This window comes from Xyrauchen texanus, chromosome 14 (genome assembly GCF_025860055.1).
Source record: "Xyrauchen texanus isolate HMW12.3.18 chromosome 14, RBS_HiC_50CHRs, whole genome shotgun sequence".
Lineage (NCBI taxonomy): Eukaryota > Metazoa > Chordata > Actinopteri > Cypriniformes > Catostomidae > Xyrauchen > Xyrauchen texanus.
In genome coordinates this window covers 25,918,889-25,935,819 of record NC_068289.1, presented here as the reverse complement: position 1 = coordinate 25,935,819, position 16,931 = coordinate 25,918,889, and the positions used below count along the sequence as shown (strand labels likewise).

The window sequence follows — 16,931 nt, the reverse complement described above, 5'->3', positions numbered from 1 at the left end:
AGCGGTTTAGAAATTAATGGCTGTGTGTTGAGTTATTTTGAGGGGACAGCAAATTTACACTGTTATGCTGTACACTCACTACTTTACATTGTAGCAAAGTGTCATTTCTTCAGTGTTGTCACATGAAAAAGATATAATCAAATATTTACAAAAATGTGAGGGGTCTACTCACTTTTGTGAGATACTGTATATATATATATATATATATCTCACTTTTGTGAGATACTGTATATATATATATATATATATATATATATATATATATATATATATATATATACAGACACACACACACAATATACAAAATACAACTGCTTTATAATCAGGGTAGGATTATGACTTGCAAAGGCCCTGGGGCCAATTATCTTGAAGGGCCTCCCTCCAAAAGTTGTTGGGGGGAGGGTTGGGGTTTCATTGTTGATGGGTTTCCGGGGATCGCAAAACTGGATTGCGCAACATTAAAGCCCAGGGCCCCTGGTAGTCAAGGGCTCCTGAGCACTGGCCCCTTTGGCCCGGTCGGTAATCCATCCCTGTTTATAAGGATACACAACTCCTGCTGAAGCGCAGGGAATTAGGTTGCTGAAGCAGCCCGTTCAACAGCAAAGTGTCAAGCGGCGAGGCGGCGTGATGTTCGCTGGAACACTGCAGGAGAGCGGAGAGTCTTCTCGTCGCTGTGAAGATTCCGCCCGCTGGCTCGTGTAGAGGGCTTCTAGACGTGAGATGAATCGCTGTCTTGAAGGAAGAAAATTCTGAGGATTGGAGTTTGCGCACCTGCTTTTATAGCATACCGTTTTACGGTATGCTATTACTTCGTGCCTAAAAAGGTGGGGCTCAAACACCATAGCCAATATTAGAATATTAGCATTATTGTAGAGAGTTTTCAACTAGGTCGTGTGGAAGGACACTCCCCATATGTTTTAGTACGCAATGTCAAGTGTACTGAGATGTAAGGGAACATCTTTTCCACGACCATGGTGGTTGGTGTACAGTAGAAAGACTAACTAAATTGTGCCCAAAAAAATTACCGCAATGGCCAATAGCCACCCCTTAACTCCGCCCCTGGTCATGTTTGAATTGTTACTGGAATTGTCTTGTTCAAAATATCAGCTAATTGTCAGCTTGTTTTACAGGCTCTGTATTACTGTGATTGTTTGTTGTCCTTGAATGAGGTCATGTAGAATAGCTTTTCAAGGACGCTAAGCAGAAGATCAAAGAAATACAAAGTTTTTTGATTGTCAGGTAAGTGTCCTTGGTTTTTGCAATGGTGAAAGATAATCCTATGAACTTTGAATTCCTGCCTCTATGTATTCCATGCTTTATTCCCAACCCAATCAAATCCTCTGCCTTGTTGCTACTTGAAGGTGTCTCTCTCATTCAATATCACTTTCTTCTCTTTTGCTGTTGAACTAAATCTTTCTCAGTCTCCCCTTCTCAGTGCTGTGTGGCTATCATCTAATTTGATAGAAGCACAGTTCTGAATGTCTAAATATTTATTTACTGCCACTTGCTAACTGTTTATTGTACTTGTTCATGAGGATTGATATTGATGATAAAAGGTCTCTACTCCTGTTGCAGCTCTGAAAGACATCAGATTTCCACACAACACACAAACAGTACTAACATACTAATGTACAATAGACTAACAGGTTTTATATATAGTATATATAATTCTGATGAGGTTTGCTTATTTCCTGTTTATTAAACCATCTCTCCTGACAGGTTAAATGGGAGTTATGACAAAAGGAGTTATATATCAGCAACTGTATAAGGTTTTGAGTCATCAGTCCAAAGGTTTTGAGTCAAAAGTTCAGTTGTGTATTAGCTTGCATTTGGAATTCTCCCTTTACAAAACTTTCACTTGCTGAATAAATTAATCAAAGCTGACAGCACTACTTTTACTATTTCTATTATATATTAATATGGCAGAAAGAGTAAGAGCAGTATAGCAGTAGTGTGCAATTCCAACTTAGACCATGCATACTGCAAGTACGCCGCTGGGTGTCAGGGTATCGTCGAAAAAATGACTGTGCGCCTTTAAGACCACGCGAGCGCGCGCTCGCAAATAAAATAGAAAGAAGGTGGGGACAAGACAACCAATTTTTATCATTCGAGAGTTGCGCCGCATTAAAAGACTCGAAATATTAATTTCCAGCACACATTCAACAGTCCGCATTTGCACAACATAAATACTCTACAATGTCGTCATTTGTCGCCAGAGTTTTTCTCCGGCTACCAGCTGTGATACGTAACGCTACACATCAAACATTCAGGAAAACGGAAAGCACGTTTCCTCGATGCGTGGTTGGGCCCTTTAGACAGAACAGAGGAATAAACACATGTTTGAGTTCACTGAGGTAAGGACTGTCATTCAAAACAAATCAGGCCTTGAGTTAATACGGTTTATCTTTGTTATTGTGTCCGCTGTGATGTTTGAACAGTTAAGTAATTTGTGTTAATGCATTTGGAAATTTTTAGGCCACATGCATAAATTTCAATTAGATAAGAGGCACATATTTGTAATAACTATAGCATAAGCAAACAATTTCGCCAAATTAAGTTTGTTACTAAATTATTAAACAAATTGTTCAAAGTGAAGAGGACGTATCTGAGCACTTTTTAGTTAAATAACTATGAAAAGTCAAGTGCTTTATTGTCATTTCATCAATTTACAGCAGGCACAGTACACAGTGAAACGAAACAACGTTCATCCAGGTCCATGGTTCTGCATAAAAACAACACGGAACTAAACAAGACTACACAGGGTTACATAAAGTGCACCTTTACATTTTGCTAGGACACGTGTGTGAACTTGTAGGTAGCGGACTTTTGCTAATAATGACTTTGGCACAAATTGGTTAAGTAATCTAAAAGAAAAATGGCTTTTTAGAAAATGTCTAACATAATTTGTATGCAGAAGCCTTAATGTTATATCAAGACTTTGGATGAAATGTTAAATGCAATGGCATTGGTGAAGGTTACATTTGGCTTAAGTGTCCAAAGTGCAAGTGTACTTTTGTGGAGCTGCTGTATTTCCCTGTTATGCAAATAGGTTAAAATGTCGTCTGTCAGCTGTATTTTAATTATTTTTAAATTAGAATCTTTTCAAGTAGGGTTTACATTTCTAAACGTATATTGAGTGTATATTGCATAATAATAAGTATTATTTATTTATTTAACTGTATACATCTGTTTTTTTTTTAGAAAAATGTTGACCGCCAATAAATATGTATTATCTACTAATTATCGGTGTGTAAATAAAAAAAAGAAGAAATAATGCTGGACAATTTAGCACCTTTCAGACCTTTTGTCTGGTTTTATGCATAATATGAGACAATCCACTCGAAAAACCTGCCCCAAACTAGGAAAGGTTAAATTAAGCCTGTTAGTAGTTGTTTCTCATCAGAGAGCACAAGAAAAGACTGAATAGGCATCCTTTACTATCACTATTTCGGATAAGGAAAAACAGATCAGTTTATTTAGCACTTTTGCTATAATTTCTATTTCAGCCTAATGAAGGCTACTTTAACCAAAACCCCACTTCCACCCCACTCTCCTTCCCTCTTTGTCTTCTCTCAAGGCTTCCATGCACAAGTTGTATTTTCTCAGAAAGGCTTTATCGGATCTTAGGTGAATTAACACTCAAGGTCAGCCAAAGATTTCTTGCAAAAGGTGCTTAAGGATACAGCAGAACATTGTTTTAGGTCTTTTATATAGTTTTTTGCACATTAAGGCTTAATAATGTCTCTTTGCAGAGCTGAGGAGAAGGTGACAGTTCACTTCATAAATCGAGATGGAAAAAGGCTTTCAGTGAAAGCTTCAACTGGAGACTCATTACTTGATGTAGTTGTCAGCCATGATCTAGATATTGATGGATTTGGTAAGTTTTCTTTTAGAGATACTATACAAAAGTATTAAAACAAGGAAAATGCATAAATTCTAAAAGTGCTAATCTCTCTCACATAGTGGACTGACCTGCCTGTAAAGTTATTACTGCAGATTTATACTGAAAAATAACAGGTGCACATACTGTATGCAAGTGCTGTGAATGTTGAATGAAAAATATTTGGTCCTTTTGCTAATTTTTTTATAATGGTAAGTAGGGCGGTGCTGGCTTTATTGCAATCCAAGGGTTAAATAAGGTAAAATGTCCTTTTATCTAAGAAATGTATTTTAATGCTTGCCAGCAGATAGGCTAATCATAAACTTGAAAGCTTTTATTTTTGTGTCTGTTTTGGGTTTTATAACTAGGTGCATGTGAGGGAACTTTGGCCTGCTCTACATGCCACCTTATTTTTGACGAGGCTGTTTATAATAAGCTTGGATCAGTTTCTGATGAAGAAATGGACATGCTGGACTTGGCTTATGGGCTTACAGACACGTGAGTGAGCCTCTGGGAACCAAGCATTTTTTATGGTGCAAAACTTGCAATGACTTAGCTGGGCCCTGTATAGAGTTCAACAGTCAGGTTCCTGTAATTTGTGCATCAAGTTTCGGAGTTTGAAGTTATTTACATGATCTGCTGCCATATTATTTGAACTTTAATAAATCTATTACACTTTAAATATAACTGCATTTAAGATGTAACACCGGGGTGTTTCCTTTAAAGAGCTCCGGCTCCGCTTATTCTACAATGACAGTGCTTCTGTATTTACTTATTTGGTATTTTTGTATAATTCCCTTGTACTTTGTGTCCATAGGGGAATTTTTTTATTTGTTTAAAGATAACTTCTAAACCTTTAAAGATGTACCTACCATGAGCTCCGAGGTTGATTGATGGTATATTCTTATGCTGAAGTCATCAATTCGCATCATTTCATCTTCATTTTTAAAAAATTGTGTTTAATAACAGAATTTCTGGTGAAGAACTATACTATTATCCTGAAGGGAATGAATTAATCAATCAGAGAATCATGCCAAACAGTCTCTTTAGTCGGTCGGTAGCAGCCGAGTCGGTCTACCTACACTCAATAAATACTTGTGTATTTGAAAATATATTGTTCATATATTTTTTGTTTTAATTTGATTATAATTTCACTATGCTTTGTGGGATTTGTAGTTCATGCCCTCATGACTTTTTGTCTGGTTTTCAATTTTTGTTTTGCTTCAAATCATGTTTGTAATGTTGTCATTCACCTCAGAGCTGGCTGGTTTGGTTCATGGCTTAAAACTCTTATAAAGTATTTTATGAAATCCCTATGGAAAATATGAATGGGGAACCAAGACAGCCACAAAATTAAATGGGCACTGTTGCAAACTATTGTAAAATTGACTTGACATTTTTTTTTTTTAACTGTTTGAGAAACAGAGTGAAATTAAGGAATTATTCACTGAAAATGTTCTGCTCTATGTATCTTTCAAATCTCACTCTATTCTTTGAATAATGTCAACACATTGACCTAATTTTAGACATTTTTCATTCTCTGTTGTAACAACCCCCTGTTTTAATCCATGCTCATTCATGAGTTGGCTGAATTTGAAGACTCCTAGCAAATAAGATATTTTTTCTGTTTTGCCTGTATGGATTTCAGATCTCGTCTAGGTTGCCAGGTGTGTTTGAGGAAAGATCTGGATGGAATGATTATGCGTGTGCCAGAGGCGGTGTCTGATGCTCGTGTGGACAGTGAGAATGAATCTTCCTTAGCCTCACCCAAAGCACAACCTTTAAAATAATCCCCGGCCCTATCTCATACACACTGCAATTAGGAGATTTATTTAATAGCTCATATTTTAATATATAGGATGTTCATAGTAAACTTTCCTAAAGTAGACTTTATATCTTAATGTTTTTTGCATTGCTGCCAAGACAATTAGTTTTTATACTTTGTGTGATTGGAATAATTTTTTTTTTAATTGCACAGATTCTGCAATTGTCTGTATGAAACTGAGATATGGGCGCATCTTGTTTTTTCAATGCAAATATTCTGTAATTGTGTACCCGATTTATTGCAATAAACAAGGTCTTTAACCATGTTAAGTTTAACTACAAACTTTATTTGAAGCTTAAAGCTACAACTTTATCCTCAAGTAAATATATAGCATTAATTTGGAATCTAAACAAACAAGTTGTGTTGTGAATGTGTATGTGCCATTTTTAAATGATATGATTTTGAAATAAGCTTAAATGTTAGACTTGCATTAGGAATCAAAACCTTTATATTGAATACCGTTAAATGGTGCAATAAAATCTCATATATGTATTTCTCTTACAGTCATAAGTGTATGGTAGCTTTTAAAGAAAAGTCATTATCATGCTAAAAACGATTCTAAATATGAAATGTTATTAGACAGTAGTAGCAAAATGGCTCAAATATTCTTTAAAAAAAAAATAAAAAAATCTGTTATTTACATTGTTGGTTAAAAATAATTGTGACATAGGTACATACAATTACATAAAACATAAATTGAAATTAACATGTGAAAATTTTTATTTCAGACATTGTTAATGCTGCACTATGTAAGATTATTATTTTTTTTTTGGTTAAAAATGAACAAATTGCTATTGTTGATGGAGTACATATACAGTCTATGTTCAAAACAATGTCCTTACCCCGATTCACTATGGTAAGCCTATAAAAAAAAAATATTTTGAGCTGTCTGGTTCAATTTATCCTTGCGTCATTACATCATGTCAGCGCACACAGAAAAGTGCCGGTGTTCTATCAAAGTCTGTTCCAAAGTCTGTCAAAGCGCCGTTAAACATTAAACATAGGTGGAACAGACTTCGACACTAACCTAAGGGGAAACATTGAGGGAACAGACTTCAACATTAACCTAAGTGGAAATATAGGGGGAACAGGCTTCGACACTAACATAGGGGGAACAGGCATCGACACTAACTGAAGGCAAAACATAGGGGAACAAACTTCGACACGAACCTAAGGCGAAACAGGGGGAACAGACTGCGACACAGCACTAGCTGTCTCGTGTTCTGTCTGGAGAAACTAACTGCGCTGTTCAGCACAGTTCAGGACAGCATCTTTGTAGTCTAGATGAATGTTTATCTGTTTGACAAAGTTGTTTTCCTGCTATAACGCTTGGATATGGTTGTTGAAACTTATATTGCTTATCATGCTTTTATGAATCAAACATTACTCATGTGTTGACCGATCACAATGTGTCTACGTTGTCCAGTGAAGTTACTGTGACATGTATGACTTCTGAAACTGACTTGAAATTGTTATATTGCATATTTAAGCGTATTCATTTACGTTTAATAAAGTAAATTTTATCCCCATCATTATTAAATCCTCATTTTATGTTTTTAGTTTTAAGTGCTATTGTGTGCATTGCATAGTCATGCTATTGTAGTAACTGAGGCTGGACAATATAGTTTAAAAATAATAATGTCTTCTGTTAAACTCGTATCAGCCATATCACGATTTAAACCTCTTAAATTTAACATTAATAGTAGATGAATCACTTGAATAATCATATTAAGATATAATGGTGGTGGCCGAGGAGGGCCCCCTGTTCTCTATTTAAATGTGCTTTGTGTGTAGTGTCAGAAAAGTGATTTAAGTGAAAAATTCATAAAAATATATAAGATTGTTTTTTTTTTTATCTTCATCAAAGCAAGTAATATTTCTGTTTCAAATGTTTGATCATATAACATATCAACATAAAAATATAAATTTATGACTCTGGCTCCAGTCATGATCACACTCAGTCCAGTTAAGCTTAAATTGGGAGATCGAAGTATAGGTCTCTGCGGAGCAGTAATGGGTGTTTTCAAATCAGTGGGCGTTTTCAAATCGGGATGGCCGTTTCTAAACTATCCAAAGAATGTAGGGAATCTCAATGTAGTAAACAATGGGCGTTTCCAAACAGGATAGGTATTTAATGAAATTAGGGAATCTCAATGGTTTGAAAATGCCCACTGATTGGGGAACATTTTTGCTCTGCAGACAAAAGTCTTGATTCAGCCTCCAGAACACGACTGATGTAATGTATTCTTAAGCAAATTGCTTGCGATTTTAGGTTTGAACCACAGATGTTGCTTGAGAGCACTCAGATATGTAGTGCAGCTTTAAACATTTGTCTTCAGAAATGGAATTCCTGTTTACCAACCAGAGGAGTCATGCACCAATTTTTCTGAGTGGGAACCAGTGTCAGTCATAAAATTAACCAAATATGGTTTGTATTCCTCCACGAATGTTATTTCTCCATAAATCAGTTTAACTGAGATTTCCAACACTCTCAAACTATTTATACATTAAGAAATATCAGAATATTTTGCAATAAACGTACAATATATTGTTCTACACTTAAATAGTGTTATATTGTTTCATTGTTTTTAATAAGATTGCAGCATTTACAATGCTTAATGGGACTGTAGTTCATGTCTTAATGAAACAGTAAGTACACCGTATTGTGCGTTTGTCTTTTTGTCTGATTTCCAATTAACCTAATTTTTTACTTCAAATCAAAGTTTGTAAAAGCTTTGATTCACCTTGGAGCTGGTTGGCTTTGTTCATGTCTTAGAACTGTTTTGTGAAAGATTTTAAACAATTCTTATGAGGAAATTAATGGGAAAAATACTTCTGGAATCTGAAACCAAGATGGCTAAAAAATAAAAAGTGGGAGGGAAGAGGGAGCAATTAATCAGACTGTTCTTAAGGGAACAAGTGGTGCCGCCACGACCTGTTCTGCCGTCTCTCTCCCTTTGAAAATGAAGAGGGAACATGAGCCTACCATATTAAACCCCCTTTCATTATTTAATGTAAAAACTTATCCATTTTTATTATGAAAAGATTCACACTGAAATGACGGAGACAACAAGATAATAAGCTGCTGCTATCTGTAAACGTGAAGAGATTGTAAAGACACCACAAAACCTTTCAAAAGCATCTCGGCAGCAAAGGAAATGAACAGCAAACGATTAAAAATAAATAGACATATTATATTGTGAGATATTGACTTTCCCACAGAGATCAGACATAGATGGCAAACATTAACTGCACATATGTTTACTCAATTAATTAGCTTTTTTACTTAAACGGTGCACTTTCCTTTGGGTGCTCGGACTTCTGCGTGAGCTCTTAAGCACCAAAGGAAGGTTGCCTATAGCGGGCGGGACTTGTGACTCGACTAACCAAATTTTGACATGTATAAAGATTTTTGCCACAGACACTGTTTTTTTAATATGCAATAATCATTCAATTTAATTAGTGAAGAACCAGTGCATTTATGGAAGTTCACATAATCCATTCAAAATCCACTTTGCTCGAAAATCTGAGAATGACACCTCTGTCAACAACCCACAGGCTGTTACTGCAACACTTGAGCCTGTGACTTTTCCTTTCAGCCTGGTGCTCGATCACCTTCTCTTTTAGAGGGGAAACATCTGTAGAAGAGTCATAGCCTGTTTTTTTTTTGGTGGAGGTGTGCAAATCAAGTCCTTTAAACCTCTACTGCCGCACAGAGGGGATGCCAGTCTTGGATTCTGCAGCTGAAATGGGCAGGTTGCATCCCCTGAACCTGTGCACTGTCAACTTGCATCTCTGTCCATTGAACACATTCTGTGGCATGACTTCTGTCTTTAATTTGACATATGTGGGGCCACACCCAGCACCTGTGTCACTATTTGTGCAGATAGACTTGAAAGTCTGAGGAGCAAGGGATATTTGCTGGGGCCCGCTGTAGGAAAGGCTTCTTCCATTTGGCAGCTGCACTGTAGATCTCACAGGCATTTGTGTGGAAGTTGGAGAGAATGGTTTTCTGTTTAGGTGTTGTAATGCCTGCTTATAAGGAGGAGAATTGCTGGACCTGGAAAGTGACACTTTAGGGTGTAAGCCTCCTTCAAAATGTTTGCCATCCCTCTGATGAGGTGAAGGACACAAATTCTCATTCGGCAAAATCATTGGGTGTTGGTTGTCAGATTGTCCCTTGGTTGGAGAGTTCCGAATAGGTTTTTTAAGGCAAGAGCTAACAATCACTGAACTGAGAAAAGACACTGTCTATTGAACTCACAGATGAGCCTGTTGGTGAGATTACTGGGGATGACACAATGAAGGAAGGGCTGTCTTGACGTAGGACATGTGGAGTTTGTTTTTCCCTCTTGCGGTGTACAACTCCATCTATTCCAGACATGAGCTTCAGTTGTTGAAAGCCGTGTTCCAATAACACATTATCATTGATTTCTTCATTTGTAGGTTTCTTAACCTCTTTGTATTTTCCACTTTCTAGAATTAGATTCTTCTCATGAGACCTTAAAGCATGGCCAGTGGCAGGGGCAGAGTGTCGATGCCATTTATGCATTCGGGGCTGACGCACAGCGGGCGTAACGTTCCTGATTTGTGCCAGTGGGTTGGATACTGTCTCCACATCATCTTCAGGATTTTCAAGGTTACAATCATGAGTCTGACATCTGCTGCAAGGAAAAAAACTAGAAGTTGAAAGAGAATACAACATTTTTAATCTGCTTTTGTTACTTTAAAGGTGATGTGAGCAATGTTAGATGTCTTGGAATGCCACACTTAAATGTCCCCTTTTTTCTGTTACTGTTGTTCCATTAAAGGGATAGTTCACCCAAAAATATTAATTCATCATTCTCATTTACCATGCCACCCCAGATGTGTATGAATTTCTGGAAGAATATTTCAGCTCTGTAGGTACCAAAGTACCAACATTTTGAAGCTCCATAAAGAGCATAAAGGCATCATAATGACTCTAGTAGTTAAATCTGTATCTTCATAAGCGATATGATGGGTGATAAACAGATCAATATTCAAGTCCTTCTTTAGTATAAATCTCCACTTTCACATTCTTCCTCTTTTGTTTTTGGCTATTCACATTCTTGTGTTGTGCTACCTACTGGGCAGGGATGAGAATTTATAGTAAATAAACTTAAATATTGATCTGTTTCTCACCCACACCTATCAAATTGCTTCTGGAGATATGGATTTAACAGCTGGTGGCTTATGGATTACTTTTATGCTGCCTTTATGTGCATTTTGGAGCTTCAAAATGTTGGTACCTATTCACTTGAATTGCACAGACTTACAGAGCTGAAATATTCTTAAAAAAATATTTTTGCATTCTAAGTTTATTTGTGTTCAACAGAAGAAAAAGAGTCAACTTCCTGTTTGTTATATACGGGCTGCCCTGTGAACAAGCACATTAATTGACAAAGTATTTCAAAGTCTTCTAATTGTCTGCGGCCTGCTTCACATTTTTGTTTGCAGTTTACAGAGACAGGTGTGATAATTCAGGGCACTAAATTCGGTGATAATCTGTAGGGAATTTTTCTGTGCCATTCCTTAAAAAATTGCTTACAACACATTTAAGGAGCAATTCTTACCTGATCTGACTCTTTTGTTGGTGTAACCCAGTTTATTCATTATATTAACTAACTTTTGTGTAAAAATAAAACAAAAAATACTATTTAATAAAATATAGAAGTTACCAAATGAAGCACATTGTTAAGGTTAACAACAGGGTTTTTGTTATATTGTTAGTGTTTGTGTAAGTTTCTGTTAATAAAGTATGATTGTTAAATTGATGGTAATAAAGCACTGTTGCTGCAGTGGAGTCATTCAAGTTCCTGGGCTCTACCATCTCTCAGGACCTGAAGTGGGACATCCACATAGACTCCATTGTGAAGAAGGTTCCGCAGAGGTTGTACTACATTTGCCAGCTGAGGAAGTTCAACCTGCCACTGGAGCTGCTGACTCCATTCTACTCAGCTGTCATTGTGTCTGTCCTGTATACATCTATAACTGTCTGGTTTGTTCAGCCACCACTTCAATGGACAGTCAGGAATTCTGAGAGGATTGGAGGGTGCGCCCTGCCCACTATCCAAGACCTGTAGGTCTCCAGAGTGAAGAAATGTGTAGGTAGAATCACTCTGAACACCACACACCCTCCCTCTTTGGTGTGTGCTATAGAGCACTCAGCGCCAGGACATCCAGGCACAAGAACAGTTTTTATCCTCAGGCCATTTTCCACATTAACTACTAAACTGCCTTCAGGAATCCCATAATGCAATAATGTATAAATATGTCATGTACATATGTAAAGTCACAAATTTTTTATTCAATAATGATACATACCCCTACCTTGCACATATAAAGTATTACCACTTGCATGTGTACATACGCCATTCTATGTTATATGCCCTATTTTTTGTATGTCTATTTATACTCTAATCTTGTTTTTTATTCTGTCTCACTGTAATGTTCTGTTTGCACTTGTTTCTACTATCACCCAAAAAAAACTTTTGTATGTGAGCAATAAAGCTCATTCAGATTCTGATGATTGTGTTTATAGTAACCTGATCCATTGTTGCTTCTGTTATCTTCAGTCACATCCTTTAAGAGGGTTATAACATCATCCCCAAACAATGCTCTGCAGTTGTCAATCAAGAAATGCACAAGGTCACACACCTGTTCACAGATTACATTTGCATTTATCATTCTGTTCCAATGCAGTCTATTGCAAGAAAGCATTAATGTGCTGTAATTATTAATTTAGCTGAAGTAATCAGCAGGTTTGATAAAATATTGTTAATATTAGGGCTGCACGATTTGGACAAAAAGTCATATTGCGATTATTTCGAAAAATATTGCGATTGCGATTTGAACTGCGATTATGAAGGTAATGTTTTCCACATGTTCAACTGCAAAAAGGCTACTGGAGTTTTCACATTTGAGCCCTCTTAAAAAGAACCAAACTGAGACCTTTTTTCAGTTCACCCACAAACAAATACATATATAAACAGTGAAACAATGTCTTCTTTATATTCAAATGTTACCGTCCACCATGTACCTGTTTTTGTCCATTTTGTGACAGGATCTCAGCCCACTAATCATCATCATTAGTTTTTAAACAGTCAACTTGAATATTAGGGATGCTCAAATCAGGATTTTAACATCCGAAACCGATCTCCAATTTTCATCTCATTAATTGATGCTGATCATTTAACTTTTTATCAGCAGTTCTGTCAAAACTGGTTATATGTAATCTTTCTGCTCAATGTCACTGTTAACTAAATTTCCCTGTTGGTAAAACCATAGTTGTTGCCTAGTTTTTGCTGTCAAAAATAATGTTGATTAATTGAATAATTCAGTATACACAAAATATAAATGTTACTCTTTATTCTAGGCCTTAAAAACGAGTATGCTTATACAAACTATTCTTTACTGTATATAAGATAGATAGTCCTAAAGAATGAGGCTTAATGTCAAACTGAAGTTGAACTGATAACCCATTGGTGTAATCAAATTTAAAGTGAAAATTTTGCTTAGTTTGTCAACATTTCATTTAATTATTTGTACTCATTATTTCATTATATTATATTTAATTTAGCAATGCATTATATTATAGCAACTAAATATTTTATATATATTTATTATATGTATGTTCCTTCCTTTTCATTTTGTTGGATGATAGTAAAATTAGTTCCGCTTTCACTTGTTTCCGCGGGGAGTGGAATAAGGGCGACACACTCTCTCGTGAGGTAAACAAAAGACAGGAGAAGAGGAGTTTACAGGTGTTACTGTTAATGCTGTTTGCTCAGCAATCATTAAATAAAGATGTTTGAATTACACCCCATCTTGTATTCTGCGATATTATTATGATACCTATGCCTTGCGGAGATGCTGCTACTGCAGATAATAATAAAAAACGCTTCACGTAGGACGCTCCGGTTTAGTGTAAATAAAGCGTTTAGCGCAAGTAAGCAAACGGAACCGAACTCGGAGCACTTCTGTTACTCTGAGCATGAGAGGGAGTTGTGGAGCACAGAACCGCTCTGAAAACACTGTAACAATGCGCTAATTTAATATAGACTTGACTGAGCAGCGCAAATAAACTTTGAAGGGATTCTCTTTAGGCAGCAGCTGAATAAGCCTATGAATATAAGCAAATTGAATATAAATACCGTTAGTTCAGCACAAATCAGCATTAGTTATGTCATGAACTATTTGATAATTGCTAACTGATCAGGTAACAAATCAGATCAATGCTGTAACTACTAGACTACCCCACCCTTAAGCACAGTGTCAACTAAAACTTAAAGGAATATTCTGTGTTCAGTAAAGGGTTGCTCAATCGACAGCATATGTGGCATGATGTTCATTAGTATTTAAAAAAAATCTGGGTCCAGTTAGGCACTTACAATGGAAGTGAATTAGGCCATTCCATAAACGTTAAAATACTTTTAAAAGTGTAGCCACACATGATGTAAACAAAATGCAAATTAAAATGATTTTTGTGTGTGTGTGTGATAAAACTAACCTTTTCTGTGTTGTTATTTCCAATTGTTCAGTACTGTTGCCATTACAACGTAATGCACTAAAATGGCCTAAACGACCATAATATCAGTTTTATTAACAAAATTAATCTAAGTGCTTTTATAAAATTCTTAGCTTCACATTTCTGCATGTAAACCCTCCACAAATGGGCCCCATTCACATCCATTGTACAGGAATATTCCTTAAATGTGTTTTAGGTGTGCAGTAATATATCATAACCCTGATCAACTGTCCACCATTATCAAGGTTTTATACCACATACTGAACAAACAAGCATTACAAAATATGATTAGTATGCCATAGTGAGACTTTACCTCTGAACTTCCTGTATCTGGTTCATCTCTGACATCCCTTGTGAAATATACTTAAGTATACTTGAATCCAGACTAATTTAAGTATGCTTCAATTGTGTTAAATTAGTTAACTTAAAGAGTGCTATTTTGAAACAACTAATTTTGTACTAAGTATATTTTAGTTGTATTTAAATTGTAGTAAAACAAAACTTTAAGTGTATTTAGTGTACTTTTGTGTACTAAATTGGAACAACTTCAAGTATACTTAGTATACTTTAAGTAAATGCAGTGTAGGGTAATTCCATGCTTGATTAGTGATATTAAAGTATACTTTATTTGTGTTACAAGTACATTACAAATTAATTGCAAGTGTATTCGAAACATACAAACAATATACCATAAGTGTATTATATTGGTGTTACAAGTACATTACAAATTAATTGCAAGTGTATTCGAAACATACAAACAATATACCATAAGTGTATTATATTTGAGTAAAAAGTATATGCTCCGTAACACCTTTGGCTTATTCAAAATACTACAAATTGCACACTTTGTCTTCAATATCAAACTGTTATTACTTAGCCATACTTTGTACAATACAGTTTAAACATTACATTGTCTTACACAAGACAGTATTTTAAATGTGTTACCTTCATACACTGTACAATTGTACATGTTCAGTTTACTTAAAAATTAAGGAAACCTATTGCCTTATTTCTGCACAGAAAACTTACTTACTAAAATGAAGTTATATTAATGTTCCTACGCAAGTAATGTCAACTTGTTATTAAACTTAATAGTAAATTTGTAGTTAACTTAATTTTTTTTGTTAATGTTCTATAAATTAATTAGTAACCTTACAAATTATTTATTAGTAGATTACTCTAAGTCAATTAACTTAAATTTAATACAATTTGTTCACTTTACATCTGAAATACCACTAATCTCAACATGAGTTTATTGTATCACTTTTAAGTGGTGTACACTTAAAATACTACATGCAATCGGTTTCCACATTCTCTTTAAGTAAACTGAACATAATTTTTCTAGTTCAAATAACACACCTAACAAGTTTGAAATTCTCAACTGTTTATTTGCGTAATAAACAGCTGAAACTCTAAGAACAACACAATAAAAAAACAATCTGTTCGCAAGACTTCGACCTCTTGCAGCACTCTGCTGCTTGACAACATAATATCTGGACCATAAACAAGGTATAGAGCATTTGCAGAACAGGCACTGTGCAAACTCCAAAAAAGTATTTATTACAATTTGGAAAAACCTGCTTTGGAAAGAGTCTTAAACTGAACTGCAATTACAGCAAAATATGCCAGAAACAAGTTTAGCTTAAAAGACAATTTTTAAGGGTTTGGAGACCCTTAAAAGACAGAAATGTCTTTTTTGTCCAAAGACAGAAATACCCACTGAATAAGATCAAATGTGTTCCTCATTGTCTTTGGATGGTCTAAATTTAGAGCATAGATCAAAGCAAAGTGGAGACATACAGAATGTGACAAATTTGGGACATCATCCATGATAATTCTTCCCTCCACCGCATCCATGTTGAGGGCATGTGGACGTTTGGCAGGCTTGCCTTCAGGTAAAACTGTGAGCAGTCCAACATCTAATTCGCTGAAGCCTGCATCTACATCTGAATCCTATAAGAGAATGAAAAATAGGAAGTGTGAATTTCTGTTCAGTGCTGGATATATTCTAGTGACCAGGGGCTGTTCATTAACCAAAACTTTAAACTTCATGAATTTTTGATAACCACAGCAGGTGTACAGTGCTACATGCAAACATCAAGCACAAGGAAATGTTATCAAGCTTTAAATCATGAGAGAGAGGACAAGATTTACAGAGTTACAAAACAGAACATATTGTTTCAGAAGACATTGATGAAATCACTCATCTTAAGGGTGAATTATAATTTTTGGGTGAACTATTCCTTTAAACTTTGTTTTCTAGTTTACTGTATCATATTGCATGTCTTGAGAAGACTTGGAAAATCACAAGTTCAATGGAATACTTTATTGTACTTTTACATTGATTTGAATTATTAAAGGGCTAGTTCACCAAAAATGTATTCACCAATTCAAGCAATTCTAGGTGTATATGACTTTCTTCTTTCAGCCAAACACAGAGTTATATTAAAAAATATCCTGACTCTTCCAAGCTTTATAATGGGAGTGAATGGAACCTTAGATTTTGAAGCCCAAAAAAGCGCATCCATCCATCATAGAAGTAATCCATACGACTTAAGGGGGTTAATCAAGGCCTTCTGAAGTGATGCGTTTTTTTAAGAAACATATCCATATTATAACTTTATAAACTATTATCACTGGCATCCGGTAACACCGTCCGGACGCTCACAAGACAGTCG

The 16,931-nt window shown here is 35.6% G+C and overlaps 1 protein-coding gene across 1 annotated transcript; it reads left to right on the top strand.

Moving 5' to 3' along the window:
- The first annotated feature begins 2,073 nt into the window (after positions 1-2,073).
- On the top strand, positions 2,074-6,197 carry LOC127655081 (adrenodoxin-like). The gene is made up of 4 exons (XM_052142689.1): positions 2,074-2,354; positions 3,753-3,877; positions 4,249-4,378; positions 5,529-6,197. The coding sequence occupies exons 1-4, from the start codon at positions 2,197-2,199 to the stop codon at positions 5,668-5,670; spliced, it is 555 nt and encodes a 184-aa protein (XP_051998649.1). The 5' UTR covers positions 2,074-2,196; the 3' UTR covers positions 5,671-6,197.
- The last annotated feature ends 10,734 nt before the right edge of the window (positions 6,198-16,931 follow it).

Coding starts and splice junctions, on each gene's coding strand:
- LOC127655081 (XM_052142689.1), top strand. CDS start 2,197: ATGTCGTCATTTGTCGCCAGAGTTTTTCTCCGGCTACCAGCTGTGATA. Junction 2,355..3,752: donor ACATGTTTGAGTTCACTGAG/GTAAGGACTGTC, acceptor GTCTCTTTGCAG/AGCTGAGGAGAAGGTGACAG. Junction 4,379..5,528: donor GCTTATGGGCTTACAGACAC/GTGAGTGAGCCT, acceptor TATGGATTTCAG/ATCTCGTCTAGGTTGCCAGG.